The 14,689-nt window shown below is 36.6% G+C and overlaps 2 protein-coding genes across 2 annotated transcripts; both read left to right on the top strand.

The window, feature by feature from the left end:
- Positions 1 to 4,872: 4,872 nt before the first annotated feature.
- Positions 4,873 to 6,540, top strand: LOC140176027 (uncharacterized). The gene is made up of 4 exons (XM_072205871.1): positions 4,873 to 4,941; positions 5,143 to 5,490; positions 5,929 to 6,344; positions 6,471 to 6,540. Exons 1-4 carry the CDS (start codon positions 4,873 to 4,875, stop codon positions 6,538 to 6,540), a joined length of 903 nt encoding a protein of 300 aa, XP_072061972.1.
- Positions 6,541 to 12,737: 6,197 nt separating this feature from the next.
- LOC140176026 (uncharacterized) lies at positions 12,738 to 13,698 on the top strand. Its single transcript, XM_072205870.1, has 2 exons — positions 12,738 to 13,271; positions 13,462 to 13,698. The coding sequence occupies exons 1-2, from the start codon at positions 12,738 to 12,740 to the stop codon at positions 13,696 to 13,698; spliced, it is 771 nt and encodes a 256-aa protein (XP_072061971.1).
- The last annotated feature ends 991 nt before the right edge of the window (positions 13,699 to 14,689 follow it).

Below are 14,689 nucleotides of genomic sequence, written 5' to 3'. Positions count from 1 at the left end.
GTGTGCATCTTATTGATTTAGTAAACTTCGTTGGAATTCTTTGAAGATTTTAGCAAGGCAATGAGAAACAAACAATCAATTATCAAAAGACTTGGCTTAGGGTTGGCGTTGGAAATCCTATCCTTATAGTCCACTCAATGTTGGCAACAATTAGGCCTTGCTCCATTTAGTTATCCCCTAGGTATAGAGGAAGGTCAAATGAAAGTAATTAACTTGAGTCACATGTCCTAGCTTCACCTTATGGGAATCTAGCTTTAGTGCACTCCAAGCCAACTAGCAATCCCTAATTCCAAACCAACTATTGATACACTATTCAACTTCTTCCAAAGACCAAACCCTATGCCAAGTGTGAGAATTCTACTCCATAGCTAGTGTTGTCATTTTATCAAACATGTGATGAGCAAGAAGGAAAGTCATAGTAAAATGAGAAGAAAAGTCAAATTGAAAGTATTGCAACACAAAGATCTAACAACAAGTCTCAAAGAGTAGCAATGAAAAATCCAAAATAGAGATGAAATCCAAAATTACAAAGTTGAATTCTAGATCTATGAGAATTGATCAATTGTATCTACTACTTGAAATTGGAGAAGAAAATCTATGACATGAACAAGGTGGAGTGAGAATTGTAGTGGATCTCACCAAAAAGTCATTGAAAATTCAGAAATTGGAAGAGGATGAACCCTAGTGAAGCTTGGAATCTCCCTCTTCTTCTCCCAAAAAGTGTAACTAACTCTCTCTTCTCTCAAAAAAAGGAAAAATATCTAGATCTAGAAGAAGTGAACTAAAAGTGTCCTTAACCCTTGTTCCTTTGGTCCTCTTAAGCTTTTCCCGCCAAGGTGCTTCTCTAAGAGTGGAATCCTCAACTGCCTCCACGCCTAAGTCACGTGACTTCTAAAAAAATCATATTCGCAAATCGGCGCGCACGCGCAAGGCACGCGCACGCGCCGTTGAGACGTCTTGCAATGTGCGCGGGGGCGTGATGTACGCGTGCGCGCCCATGAAGATCCTGGCTTAGCCGCTTCTCAAGCCAGCTCTTGGCTTCGGCTCCACGTAGCCGTATCCGCGCGGGCGCGCCAGGTGCGCGCACGCGCCTATGCGGAAATTCCCAAGGCTTAATCCTCATGCTTCCTTTCTTCGTACCCGTCTTCTTTCTCTCTTTCGGTCCATTCCTACTCTATATCCTGGAACCACTTAACACACAAGTCACGGCATCTAATGGCATCAAGAGAAGAATAGAAATGTATCTATTTTAGTGCAAAACAAGCATGTTTTCATTCATGAGGCAAAACTAGGAAAGGAATGCAAAATCTTGTACTTTCATGTAGAAAGTATGTGGAATCATTGATAAAACCCCTGAAATAATCACAAGATAAATCCTCAAATTGGGGTTTGTCAGGCCTCAATGGCACCAAACTTGGAATTTCCCAAGTTTGGCGCCACACTCAAGAATCCAAGGAATGCATGCGGGTGGTTTGAAGCCAAACTTGAGATATCTCAGGTTTGGCTTTAACCAAGAAGAATCGAAGAATGCTTATGGGTCACCTGAAGCCAAAGAGAACCAAAGGGAAGCTTTTGGTTGGGTTGAAGCCAAACTTGGATTCTCCAAGTTTGGCGCCAACCTTTGCAACTCAAATGGTCCCCATTCGCATACAAGGCTGCACGAGACGAAGTAAATTAATTTTGATTAAATTTTATTTTATTTTAAAATAGGAAAAGATATTATTTAGTTTTAGAAAATATAATTTACATTAATTAGGATTAGATATAAAAGGAAAAAGAATCAGCCATTTGGGCTTCTCTCATCTCTTCTCTCTTACCTCATTCCGCACTTTACAGTTTTTTTGAATCCTAGTTTTTCTCTCTGAACCATGAGCAATTAAACCTCCACTGTTAAGGTTATGAGCTCTATTTATTCTATGGATTAATACTATTACTTTTCTATTTTAATTCATGTATTGATTTCAGTTTCAATAATTGTTTTCGTTCTTTATTTTATGAATCTGGGTGGAACAGAAGTATGACCCTTGTTCTATTATGGTTCTTGTATAACTTGGAAAAGCTCTTTACTTGAACAACAGCTTGAAAATAATTTCTCCTAAATTTCTAATTATCTGGACTTAACGGGATACGTGACATATAATCCTCTTATATTTGGGTAATTAGGATTTTTGTGGCATATAGACTAGAATTGAACTTAACTGTCTAATTGGAATCAAGTGACCAAAGAATTGGCAATTGATGAAGGTTAGAGGAGACTAAAAAGGTCTAAGGAATTATGGTTTAGTCACATATAGTTTGCCATGAATCGAATCTTGCATGATTAAAATAGTTAGTAAGAAAAGTCAATCCGGAAGATAGATATCTCTGAAACCTTAACTATTTTCTCCATATATATTTCACCTCAATTTACTGCTTGTTTTCTGATTCTCTGAATTACTGTTTGATGCATTTGAACTCTCAACACTCTTTTTTGTTCGTCTAACTAAGGAAATCACTCAATCATTGTTGCTTAATCCATCAATCCTCGTGGGATCGACCCTCATTCACTTGAGGTACTACTTAGTACGACTCGGTGCACTTGCCGGTTAGTTTGTGGGTTATAAATTCTGCACCAGAGATGGTGTATATTGAGGTGGTGGTTCTTGGAAGTAATTGTGGTGGAATGTGGGTGGTTCTATATATGGTTCAGATGGTTCATATGGTGGTTGGTATGGTGGATATGGGTTAGGGTAATATGGAAGTGTTTGATTGTAGGGGGCTTGTGAGTATGGTGGTTCAAAACTATGTTGAAGAGGGGGTTCATAGGCATATAGTGGTGGTTGTTGGTGGTCACAAGGAGGTCCACCATATCCATTGTCTTGGTATGCATCATGGAATGGCTCTTGCTCGTAGTAAATTTGAGAGGGTTATTGCCACAGAGGTTGTCCATAAGCTTGAGGCTCTTCCCACCTTTGATTGTCCCATCCTTGATGCATGTTCTCATTGTAGCTTTCATTTTCTACAACATAATTTGAACCAAACTCATAGCCAAAGGAGTGAGAATTCATAGTAACAAGAGAAAGTAAAAACAAAAACTAATAAGAAATAATGAAAATAAACTCCTAAAACTAGAAACAACTAACAAAGAAGCGAAAAGGCAAACATATTCACAATATTCACAATAACCAGTAATAAGGCACACATTTGCAATTCCCCGGAAACGGCGCCAAAAACTTGACTGAGAAAAAATGTCGGTAAAGATTTTTAAAAAAATTTCGTGTTGCAAGTATAGTTCTAAACCGACAATTAAACCTCAATCAACATTTAGATTATTTGTCACAAATACAAACCCAATAAAATTAACCAAAGTATTCAAACCTCGGGTTGTCTCTCAAGGAATTGCAGGGGAGTGTAGTTTATTATTGGTTATGGGAAAGTATATTTTTGGAGTTTTTGAAATAAGGAACAAGAAAGTGAAATGGCGAGAAAATAAACTAATAACTAAGAAAGCTCTTAGCATGGAAAGAGACATAGAAGTCCTATTCTCATTATCATCGTCAATTGTGATGGTAAATATGAATTGCCTTCACTTAGTTAACCTCTAACCAATGGAGGAAGATCAAGTGCATACAATCAACTTGAGTTCACAAGTCCTAGTCAACTCATAGTGAGAGACTAGCTTTGGTGAAGTTCAAGCTAACCGGCAATCTTCAATCACCAATCCACAAAAGACTTTTGATAACTCAAGATTCTCTAAATAATCAATCCAAGTCAATAACATAAAAATCTAAATTAAAATCTACCAAAATATTTTATCAAACTCTTGGAAGATACAAAATAAAAGCATAGATAATTAATAGGAGATAATAAAATCTAAGATACCCAATTGCAAGATAGCAATAACCAATAATTAAAGAAAGAACAATAACATAAAAATATGAATTGCATTAATCTAAATCAAAGGGAGCAAGAGTGCATCAACAATGAAGTAAACAAACGGAAGCAATAACAAAGAAACTAAAATAAGTAAGATGCTAGAACAAAAAAGAGTAAAGGAAAACTAAATTAAAGTAAGGTGAAAATCTGAATCTAAGAAGAAATAAGATAAAAATCCTAAAACCTAAAGTGTGAATGAATGAATAGTGATGATGGATCCCCTGATTTGTCCCACTCTATAGCCTCTAATCTTCATTTTTGAGCTTAAAAATGGGCCAAAAATAGCCCAAAAATGGCCCCCAGCAATTCTATTAATTGCAGCACGTGACGCTCGTCACGCATACGCGTCAGCCACGCGTACGTGGCGCTTGCCTACTGCACTGGTCACGCGTACGCGTCGTCCATGCGTGCGCGTCGAGGCCAGCTTCCCAAAACTTCAATTTCTTGTGTTTCTTCCACTTTTGCATGCTTCCTTTCCATCCTATAAGCCATTCTTGCCCTATAAACCCTGAAAACACTTAACAACAGATGACGGCATCGAATGGTAATAAGAGAAGATCAAGAATTAGCGATTTTAAGGCCTAAGAAGCATGTTTTCAATCATAGCACAAAATTAGGAAGAAAACTTAAAAACATGCAATTACATGAATAAGTGTGAGAATAAGTGACAAAATCCACTCAATTCAGTACAAAATAAATCATAAAGAGTGGCTCATCAAGGCCATGATGAAAGCCCGAGTTCAGATAATCAAGGTAACTTTATTTAATCGAGGTAGTGTTCAGAAGCTTGTTTTGGAAAATGCTCATAAATTTGCTAAATATATTTCAAGTGATATTCAGAAAGAAATTCTACATGTTCTTGCTACAATGGTGAGAAACTTAATTAGAAAGGATATTAGAGATGCCAAATTTTAAATCATTATTGATGAAGCTCGTGATGAATCTAAAAAGGAGCAAATGGTTGTCGTTTTGAGATTTGTTGATGTGAATGGTTTTGTTCGTGAACGCTTCTTTGATCTTGTACATGTTAGTGATACTAGTGCCTTGACTTTGAAAAAAGAATTGATGTCTGTGCTTTCTATTTATAATCTCCAAATTGAAAACATTCGAGGTCAGGGGTATGATGGTGCTAGCAATATAAGAGGGGAACGGAATGGTTTATAAGCTTTATTTCTCAATGATTGCCGACAAGCATATTATGTCTATTGTTTTGCTCATAGATTGTAGTTAGCACTGGTGGCTGCTTCAAGGGAAGTACTTCAAATTCATGAGTTTTTCACACAATTGACTGCTATTATCAATATTGTTGGTGCATCTTGCAAACGACATGATCAACTACAAGAAGCTCAAGAAATTGAAAATGCAAAATTAGTTGCCAATGATGAGCTAGAAATAGGTCAAGGTGCAGATCAAGTGGGCACTTTACAAAGAGCTAGAGATACAAGATGGAGTTCTCACTTTCATTCTATTTGTGGCTTGATAAGAATATTTGCAGTTACCCGTACCATTCTTAATAACATTATTGATGATAGTATGACTTCTGCTCAAAGAGGTGAGGCTTATGATGTCAACAAAGTGCTATCCTCGTTTGAATTTATTTTTTCGTTACATTTGATGAAGAAAATTATGGAAATTACTAATATTTTGTGCCAAGCATTACAACAAAAATTTCAAGATATTTTGAATGCAATGCATGTTGTTTCCACATCAAAACTACTTCTTCAAAAATTAAGGGATAATGGTTGGTGCAATTTATTTGAGATTATTAAGAAATTTTGTGAGAAACATGAAATTGACATAACTGATATGAGTACACAATACACGGTTAGAAGAGGTCGATCTCGTCAACCAAAGATAATAATTGAGCATCATTACCGAGTAGATATATTTTTGGCAGCAATTGACTCTTAAATACAAGAGTTAAATAGTAGATTCAATGAGAAAACCATGGAACTTTTGACTTTAAGTATTGCTGTGGACCATAAAGACAATTTTACGTTGTTTAATATTCAGAATATATGCAAGTTAGCTGAAAAGTTTTATCCTTCAGATTTTTTTAATCATGAAAGGATTCTTTTGAATGCTCAATTGCAACATTATGCATTTGATATACCGAATCATCTAAAAGATGTTGGGACACTTTTTGAGTTATGTCAAAGATTGAAAGAAACAGAAAATTCAAGAACTTATCATTTGGTTGATAGACTGATTCGCAACGTCTTGACTCTTTCAGTATCTACAGCAACAACAGAAAGAGCTTTTTCGGTAATAAAAATTGTTAAAACAAGGCTTCGGAGTAAAATGGCAAACGAATTTCTTGCAGATAATTTAGTCATTTACATTGAGAAAGAAATTGCAGCTACTTTCAGCACATATTCAATAACAGATGACTTTGAATCAAGAAAAAAATGTCGAACTCAATTGTCTATGTAAGTTACAAATTTTAATTCATTTCAGCTCTAGTAATATTATTATTAATTTTTTCATTGCATAATTTATGGTTGTGATTTAAATTATTTATATGAAGCATAATACATTTTTTAATAATTTTGCAGGAAACGTCTAAAAAGGAATCGAATAGTATTTGAAGATTCTAAAAGCAAGTATGCAACAACCTATATTTAGAATATTTGAAATTAGTTTTGAAAATTTGTGTCTAATTATTTTAATATACGATATGTTCAATTATCTTATAAAAAGTAAATTCTAAGTCTTAGTTGTTATTTTTAATTAAATTGTATTATAGTGCTTTTTAATTTTTTGTTAAAATAGAAAACTAAAAAGAATATTAGCCCCTGCTAAATATTATCTAGCTTTGCTCGTGATCTCACCTCTCTCAAAAGTCTCTGGTTAGAATGTGACAAGCTCAAGTCATTACTAACAGAAAGGCTGCCTTAATTTCATATCTAACAATGAGAAAATGCCCAATGTTAAAACTTAAAAGCAAGTTGTCAGAGAAATAGAGGGAAAGAGAGGCCTAAGATTGCTCACATCTCATGCATAACTTATCATGAATATTAACTTTCAACATGGCCTCCCCCTGCATATTGCCTTCAACCTTTCTTTTCTTTTAAATTTTATTGTGTTCCTATTATTTCGTGCTGTATATTACCAAAATTAATTCTTGTATAAATTTCATTTTATTTTCATAACTTGGTTGAAAACATTTTAGAGTAAAGCAGTTTGATCAGATTTCAATTTAATGAACAAAAACTATTACTTGTATACATATAACAGGAGGCATATTTTACTCTGATGAGGATGAAAATGGTTTGAGTTTCATCTGATTTCTGCTACACGTTCTGTTGCAAGTGATAAAAAATTCAGAATTTAATTATTCTAACAGGTTTGTAATGATATTGCCACTTTATGAGGTTGAGCTGAAATTTTAGTTTGGTTTATCTTCATAGAGTGACTCCTTTACATGTGTAACGCTTTCTTTTAATTCAATTATGTTTTATCACTTTAACAAAAGTGTTTAATTCAACCTTTTGCTATATTAATAAGTTTAAAACACAACGGTATCATTGGATAACAATACTTAATTCATTTAACTAATTAGCTGCATGATGATAATAATCAATGGAAAACTTTTTTGTTTGAATGTTTCTAATGCAAGAGCATATCTAAAATTTTTTGGCAACTGAAATAAATAAATACAAATTCTTTGGAGACAGCTGAGGAAGATCAAATGGCTAGTTTTTGTGAAGTTGGCTACAAAGAGTCCACTAGTTTGTGATGTTAAGGGGTCAATTCTTCCTCTATTTCCCAGAACAAAACGATATTTAGAATGCAATCATAAAAAAACATTTAAATAAAATAAAGAGAACCAAAGATATGTACCTCTACTCACCTTTAGAAAGTGGCTTCTTTTTTGGTGATGCAAGATCTTGTCTAATTCATTCACAACCATATTCATTGACAACAGCAAAATTTAGTGAATTTCCTAAACATGATTTTAGCTCCTAATTACTTGCTACCACTAAAAAAAAAGGATTTAGATCACATAAATTTCCTAAACGTGTTGTAATTTTTCAGATATATGAAGACACAGCCTTTTGATAAAGTTTAATGGTCAAAGAAATACTTTCTTAGTTTCATTGATTTCACAGAGACACAATAATTTTGTGTGGCTATTCTAACTTAAAAGTAAATTACCTCTGTAATTCCGCCCACGATAGGATATCAAAGCTCACCGTTCTCTTCCCCGGTGTCGTCAATTTGCTGCTAGCTGCTCCTTCACCGTTCTCTTCTTTAAGTGTAGCACGCCATTCTGAAGATATTAACACAAAAAGCCATATACAATTTCGATTAGCGTTTTCAACCAATCAAACAACAAAATAAAGTATGTCCGAGCAAGAGAACTAACCATCCTTCATTCGTAGCACCGACCGGCGAAGAAATGGCTGTGACACCGTTCTGCGGAGGATGCAGCTCTGTGGATCCAACAGCGATGGTGGACTCCATCACCGTCGTCGCCTCATTCCTCTTCTTTTCTCTGTCAATTTAGCTTCCTTCTCTGTGACCATCGCTGTCGTTGCCACCCTCTTCTCCTTCTTCCATTGTCCTTACCTTCTCCACCGTCGTTTTCTTCTTCTCTGCGGCGTCAACCATCTTTCTTCGTCTTTCTTCACCATCGTTTTCTTCTTCTTCTGTCGTCTTTTCTTTCTTCTACCGTCGTTTTCTTTGTTCGTCGCCACCCTCTTCTCTGTGACTGTCGTTTTCTTTCTTTCCTTCTTTTTTTTCTTCACCGTTTAACTAACATATATACAAGGACATCTGTAACGAAATAATTTTGAATTTCAATTTGAATCAAAATTCCCTCAATTGTTTTGTTCATAGATCTTTAAATTTTCTATTGCTTTATTAATATTAATTTTTGTTGTGTTGCCACTTGTCATGCAATAAAGAGTAACACTTGTGTATTATACAAAGTACCACTTGTCAACCAATTAACCATCTACTACTCTCTTATTATTATATACAGATACAGATAGATAAATTAATAGATAGAGAGAAAAAGATGCTTTAGTACTTTTAGTTAATAAAATGAAGATTTAGCTAATATTGGTTTAATTGCAAAGTAAATATAATAAAAAAATAGGTTACCTTATATTTTTTAATTTATTACATACTAAAAACTTTTTAAAGAAATACATATATCCATTTTAATCTCATGCAACAAGGGAGTAATTCTATTATTAAGTAATTCTATAAGTAAAGTTACACAAACATTTATTTGCAAATACAAAAGCCACTACAATATGCCCTTCACATAGCTGAGCTGATCTCTTGATATATTACAAAAAAAATGTACAATTTGTCTTTTATCGATTGAAAAATAATATTGCGGTCCTTAATGATTAATTCCGTCGACATTCTACCCCTTTTGCCTCCGTATCACATTAGCTGATGACGTGCCAAGGAACCATTCCAAGAGACAAAACACCTCTTGTCATGTCAGCAATATACTGCAGTAAAATAGGACAATTAAACCCCTGAAAAAAATTTTATGAGACACTTAAACCCATAACTAATTTAACATAGACACATAAATCCATAATAAAACTATGAAGTATTCCTAAATTTCAACAAACCATTGTATTTGCTGCACTGATTGCTAGCTTTGGTTGGTGGCAGCCTCAGTTCCTTGCTCCTCCTCTTTTTTTTTTTTCCTGCAAAGTCGTGGTATGAGCGCAGTAAAAGCTATCTCATCAAGTTCAATCCCTTTCAATCATTTTCTTCTTGATCTCCAATACAAGTTTCAATCCCCATCTTTACAATATCTATCTATTAGTGTTGTATCACTCATCTCATTCACAAATTTTCTAACTTCCTTTAAATCATAGATCTTGCAAAGGTCATTGATAAGTGCATTATACATGATCAACTCCGGCCTAATACCTTGATTGATCATTACCTGAAAATTCTTCCAGGCCAAATCAATTTTTCATATTTGCTTGTTCATCAATTAAAGTGGTAAAAGTATCACTATTCGAGACCAACCCTTTCTTGCACATGTCATCAAACAATCTTTGCAACATAAGAAGAAAAAGAAGAAAGGAACTAAGACTACTACCAATCACTGCCAATATTTAGTGCAATAGCATGTACAATGACTTGAAATTTAGGGATACTTGTCTTATTTTATGGTTCATTATGAATTTATGTGTCTTATGTTTAAATTAGTTAGGAGTTTAAGTGTCTCTTAAAAAATTTTTAGGGATTTAATTGTCCTATTTTACTGCAGTGTACTGCTAAAATGGCAGGAGACGTTTTATCCCTTGAAATGATTCCTTGGCACGTCATCAACTAACGTGGCATGTAGGCAAAATCCATTAGTTTTGGACGGAGACATTAATAGAGGAAGTAAAATGTCTGACAGAATTAATCGTTAGAAACTGTAGTGTCATCTTCTAATCGATGAAGGGGAATGAGAATTTGCAAAATAGTTAGGACTGAGTTGGAATTTTACTCTTATAAATCAAGGTCAATACTGGTTCAATGATTTCTCTACAAATTTGAATGTATGATCATTTTTGGCCCATCAAAGATAACAAATCTGAGGCCATAAATACTCATGACAAAATGAGAATAATGTGCATTAGATTTTGTAAGTTCGAGCTATGATAATGAATTAATGATCTACTACAAAAAATGTTGAATGTTTGGAAATATTTGTTATTTTTTCTAAACTATTATATTTTTTTATAATAAATATGTAATGAATTCTTAATGTATAAATTAAATAACCACACATATGAGAGAAGGTGCGAGCAGGGGCGAGAGGAAGGCCGCGCAAGGGGGTCAACGTGGGATGCACAAGGATGCTAAGGCACCGTCGGAAGGTCATTCACAAGAAGTAGGAGGTGCAGGGAAGGAGGCGGGTGAAGGAGGAAGCAAGGGTGGGGGGAGACCAGCCACGCAAGGGACCTTCAGAAGCAAGGTATCCTTCAGAGACAAGGTTGTTGGGGTTTCAACACCTAAACCCTTGGTTATTGATGAATCTCTGGAGGGGGATCGTCTTGCTGTGGTTGAGGGAGGCAATGGGAGAAGGCCTAAAGTGACCTTTTCTAGTGAAGGAAGGAAGGTTCTTGCTGAACCCTACAAAGACTCCATTGTTGTGAAGGTTTTTGGCAAGCATGTTAGTTACACTGCTTTATGTCATAGACTACGCTTCATTTGGAGGCTTAAGGGAGGATATGAAATTTTGGATGCTGGTAATGACTACTTCTTGGTGAAATGCGATCTTTTGGAAGATCAAGAGAAGGTTCTCCTTAGAGGCCCGTGGATGATCGATGGCTTTTATTTGGCAGTTAAACCCTGGTCTTTTGAGTTCCATCCGGCAGTAGAATCCTTTGGTTCCACTCTTGTGTGGGTTCGTTTCAATGGGCTGAAGATCCTTTATTACCAGGAAAAGGCCATGCAACGTATTGCGTCGGCGGTAGGCAAACCGATTAAGGTGGTTGTTGCGACAAAAGAGGCAGAGAGGGAAAAATTTGCCCGTGCATGTATCCTCATCGATTTAGGAGTGCCGGTGATTGATGAGATTGAAGTGGATGATGTTATTTACAAAGTGAATTATGAACATCTTAAATTGATTTGTGAGAAGTGTAGGTGTTACGGTCATGTTGCAGTTGATTGCAAGAAGGTCAATGACGCTAAAGCAATGGAGGAAGATTTCTCTTTGCCAGAAAATGATAACCAGCACATTGACTCTGCAGAGACGGAGCAGCGGCAACATGCTTTCATTTTTGGAAAGTCTTCAATTGCTGAGGGAAATTAGGGATATCCAAAGTCAGCGCCTGGTAAGGTGCATGAGGAGTTAGGAGATGATCATGCAACTAATCAGGAGGAGGTAATTGGGGCGTGGATTAAGGTGGTTAAGAAAAAAGGAAAGGTTCTAAGAAATGTGGACAAGAATCCTAAATCTCAAGAACAATAGGCCCATCACAAAAAAACATGTGGTGGTAGCTAATCTCTCAAAAAGGCCAATGAAATATGGGAATTCCTCTTTAAGCAAGTCTAATAATCAGTCAAAGAGCAATAGCACCAAAAATCTTTCTCCTTCACACGAGGGAACAGTGGCAGGAACAAGTGGAAGCAAATCAGATACTCCCTTTTTGCATTATAACAGAAAGCGTCTAAGGCCACACTCCCTTCAGAACTCACCACAAGATGCGGGAGCTAAGGAGCAAGATGAAAGGAACCAGAAACTTTTTGGGCCCAATGTTGGAAAGGGAAAGGAGATTGCCGAGGAAAGAGTGCCTGAGCAATAAAGCAGGTAGCGTAATTTTTCTAATTTTATTATTTATTGCTATGGATAGTGAAAACATAAGCATTTTAGCTGGAATGTGAGAGGGGCATCTAATAAATTAGCCCGCGTGCACTTTAAGGAGATTGTGAAGATTCATCATCCTACCTTCTTTATTGTTATTGAGACTCATATAGTCTTTTATAAGATGAAATCTTTTTGGGAGAAGCTTGGGTATAGTAGTGTTGGCATCTCTGAGGTTAGGGGCCAGAGTAGGGGTATCTGGGTGCTGGTACAGGAGTCTTGGAAGGAAAGTAGAATTCTTGATATCACTGAGCATTGTGTCTCCTTCGAAAGTGGTAAAGGGGTCTAATGTGTGGGTGTGCAGCGCTATTTATGCCCATTCTCAGGTACAATATAGAAGAACCCGTTGGGAATATATTGAAAAGTTTTCTGTTTTTATTTCCTGCCCTTAGATTACTCTTGGAGACTTCAATGAAGTTCTCGTCTCAATGGATGTGAAAGGGGGTGTCTTCAACGCTACAGATCTCTTGCTTTTGCAACTGCCATGGATAGCTGCGGACTTATGGATATGGGTACGAAGGGAAGGAAGTTTACTTGGCACAGGAGGGTTAAGGGGGGCTTGGATGTAGCAAAAAAATTGGATAGGGCCTTCCTTAATGAAGATTGGTGTCTGCTATATCCTGAGACTTTTTGCGAAATTCTGGGAAGGTATCACTTTGATCATGCACCTATCTTGGTCACGTGTAATCCTGCTGGTATGAACAAGAGGAAGAAAAACCATCCTTTCATATTCCAAGCGGCGTGGACCACCCATCCCCTCTTCCATGAAGTGGTTCACAAGGCCTGGGACTCTGGGTCTCCGGATATATCTAAAAGCTTGACTGCTGTGAAAAGAGATGCTCAAAAATTTAATTCAGAAGTTTTTGGAAACATCTTTGTTACAAAAAGAGAGCTTGAGCAGAATATTAACAGAGTCCAAGTTTCTTTGGAGTCTTGTGATGACCTTAGTTTGAGGGAAGAAGAAAAACGACTCCAACAAGAGCTAAATTCTGTCCTCTTTAAGAGAGGAGATTTACTGGTACCAAAAATATAGGGAAAATGGGTCAAGTTCGGAGACAGAAATACTAGTTTCTTTCACCTCCAAACCATTGTCAAAAGAAATAAAATTCATAGCCTTATGTTAGAAGATGGAACTTGGTCGAATGACGAGGGCTCCCTGAAAGAGGAAGCTAATAATTTTTTCCAAAGACTTTTTTTGTTCTAGAGAGGAAGTGGATTTTAGTGTTCTTAACGGGGTTCCTCTGCTGCAACTTAGTCAAGAGGCCTGCAAGTTTCTCTCTGAACCAGTTTCTATTGAGGAGGTGAGGAGGACTGTTATGGAGATGAACTCCTTCAAGGCACCTGGACCAGATGGCTTCCAAGCTATTTTCTTTAAGGAGTATTGGGATGTAGTGGGAAGGGATGTTTGGAAGATTGTGTGTAAAGCTTTCGCAGGTGAAGTTTGAGATGCTTCCTTTTTTGGGATTCTCATTGTTCTAATCTCGAAAGTGGACAGGCTGACGGTCATGAAAGAATTTAGGCCTATAAGCCTATGTAATGTCATATACAAAATTTTAACTAAGGTCCTTGTTAATCGCTTCCACCCTTTCCTTATGGAGGTCATTGGTCCCCTTCAAGGGGGATTTATCCCGGGGAGAGGAACGAGCAAGAATATCATTATTGCGCAAGAGATCCTTAATTTTATGTGCAAGACCAAGTCCAAGAAAGGTACTATGGCTTTCAAAATTGATTTAGAGAAGGCATATGATAGGGTAGATTGGAGATTTCTTCAACATACTCTTACTAGTTTTGGCTTCCCTCAGAACATAACTAGCCTAATCATGAGGTGTGTTTGCTCTTCTTCTCTTTCAATCCTATGGAATGGCGAGAGATTACAGAATTTTAATCCTCAAAGAGGGCTAAGACAAGGTGACCCTCTATCTCCGTATATCTTCGTTATGTGTATGGAACGATTGGCGTGCCTTATCTTTCATTATGTGTCTAATGGATCATGGGTCCCTGTTGCCATCTCCAAAGGGGGACCTAGGATTTCACATCTTATGTTTGCTGACGACCTTCTCCTTTTCTACAAAGCAACAAGGTCGCAGGTTGAAATGGTTATGCAGGTTCTTGAACTCTTTACAAAGGCATTTGGATTGAAAGTTAATCTGGCCAAATCTAAGGCTCAATGCTCTAAGAACATCACTCAGCGGAGGAAGGAGATCTTGTCAATTGTTTCTCAGATTCACTTAACTCAGAACATAGGCAGATATTTGGGGGTAAACATTGGCCACGATAGAGCGGCGAAAAAGACGGTGCAAGAGGTTATTGACAAGGTCCAAAGGAGGCTAGCTAGCTGGAAAGGTAGGCTACTTAACAAGGCAGGAAGGTTATGTTTGGTTAAGTCGGTGTTGACTTCCATTCCAGTGTATAATATGCAAGTAGCCTTTTTTCCCT

This window comes from Arachis hypogaea, chromosome 11 (genome assembly GCF_003086295.3).
Source record: "Arachis hypogaea cultivar Tifrunner chromosome 11, arahy.Tifrunner.gnm2.J5K5, whole genome shotgun sequence".
Lineage (NCBI taxonomy): Eukaryota > Viridiplantae > Streptophyta > Magnoliopsida > Fabales > Fabaceae > Arachis > Arachis hypogaea.
This window is presented reverse-complemented; position numbering and strand designations above follow the sequence as displayed.

Coding starts and splice junctions, on each gene's coding strand:
- LOC140176027 (XM_072205871.1), top strand. CDS start 4,873: ATGGTTGTCGTTTTGAGATTTGTTGATGTGAATGGTTTTGTTCGTGAA. Junction 4,942..5,142: donor GCTTCTTTGATCTTGTACAT/GTTAGTGATACT, acceptor CATAGATTGTAG/TTAGCACTGGTGGCTGCTTC. Junction 5,491..5,928: donor AGGCTTATGATGTCAACAAA/GTGCTATCCTCG, acceptor TTTAATATTCAG/AATATATGCAAGTTAGCTGA.
- LOC140176026 (XM_072205870.1), top strand. CDS start 12,738: ATGGATAGCTGCGGACTTATGGATATGGGTACGAAGGGAAGGAAGTTT. Junction 13,272..13,461: donor TTAAGAGAGGAGATTTACTG/GTACCAAAAATA, acceptor TGTTCTAGAGAG/GAAGTGGATTTTAGTGTTCT.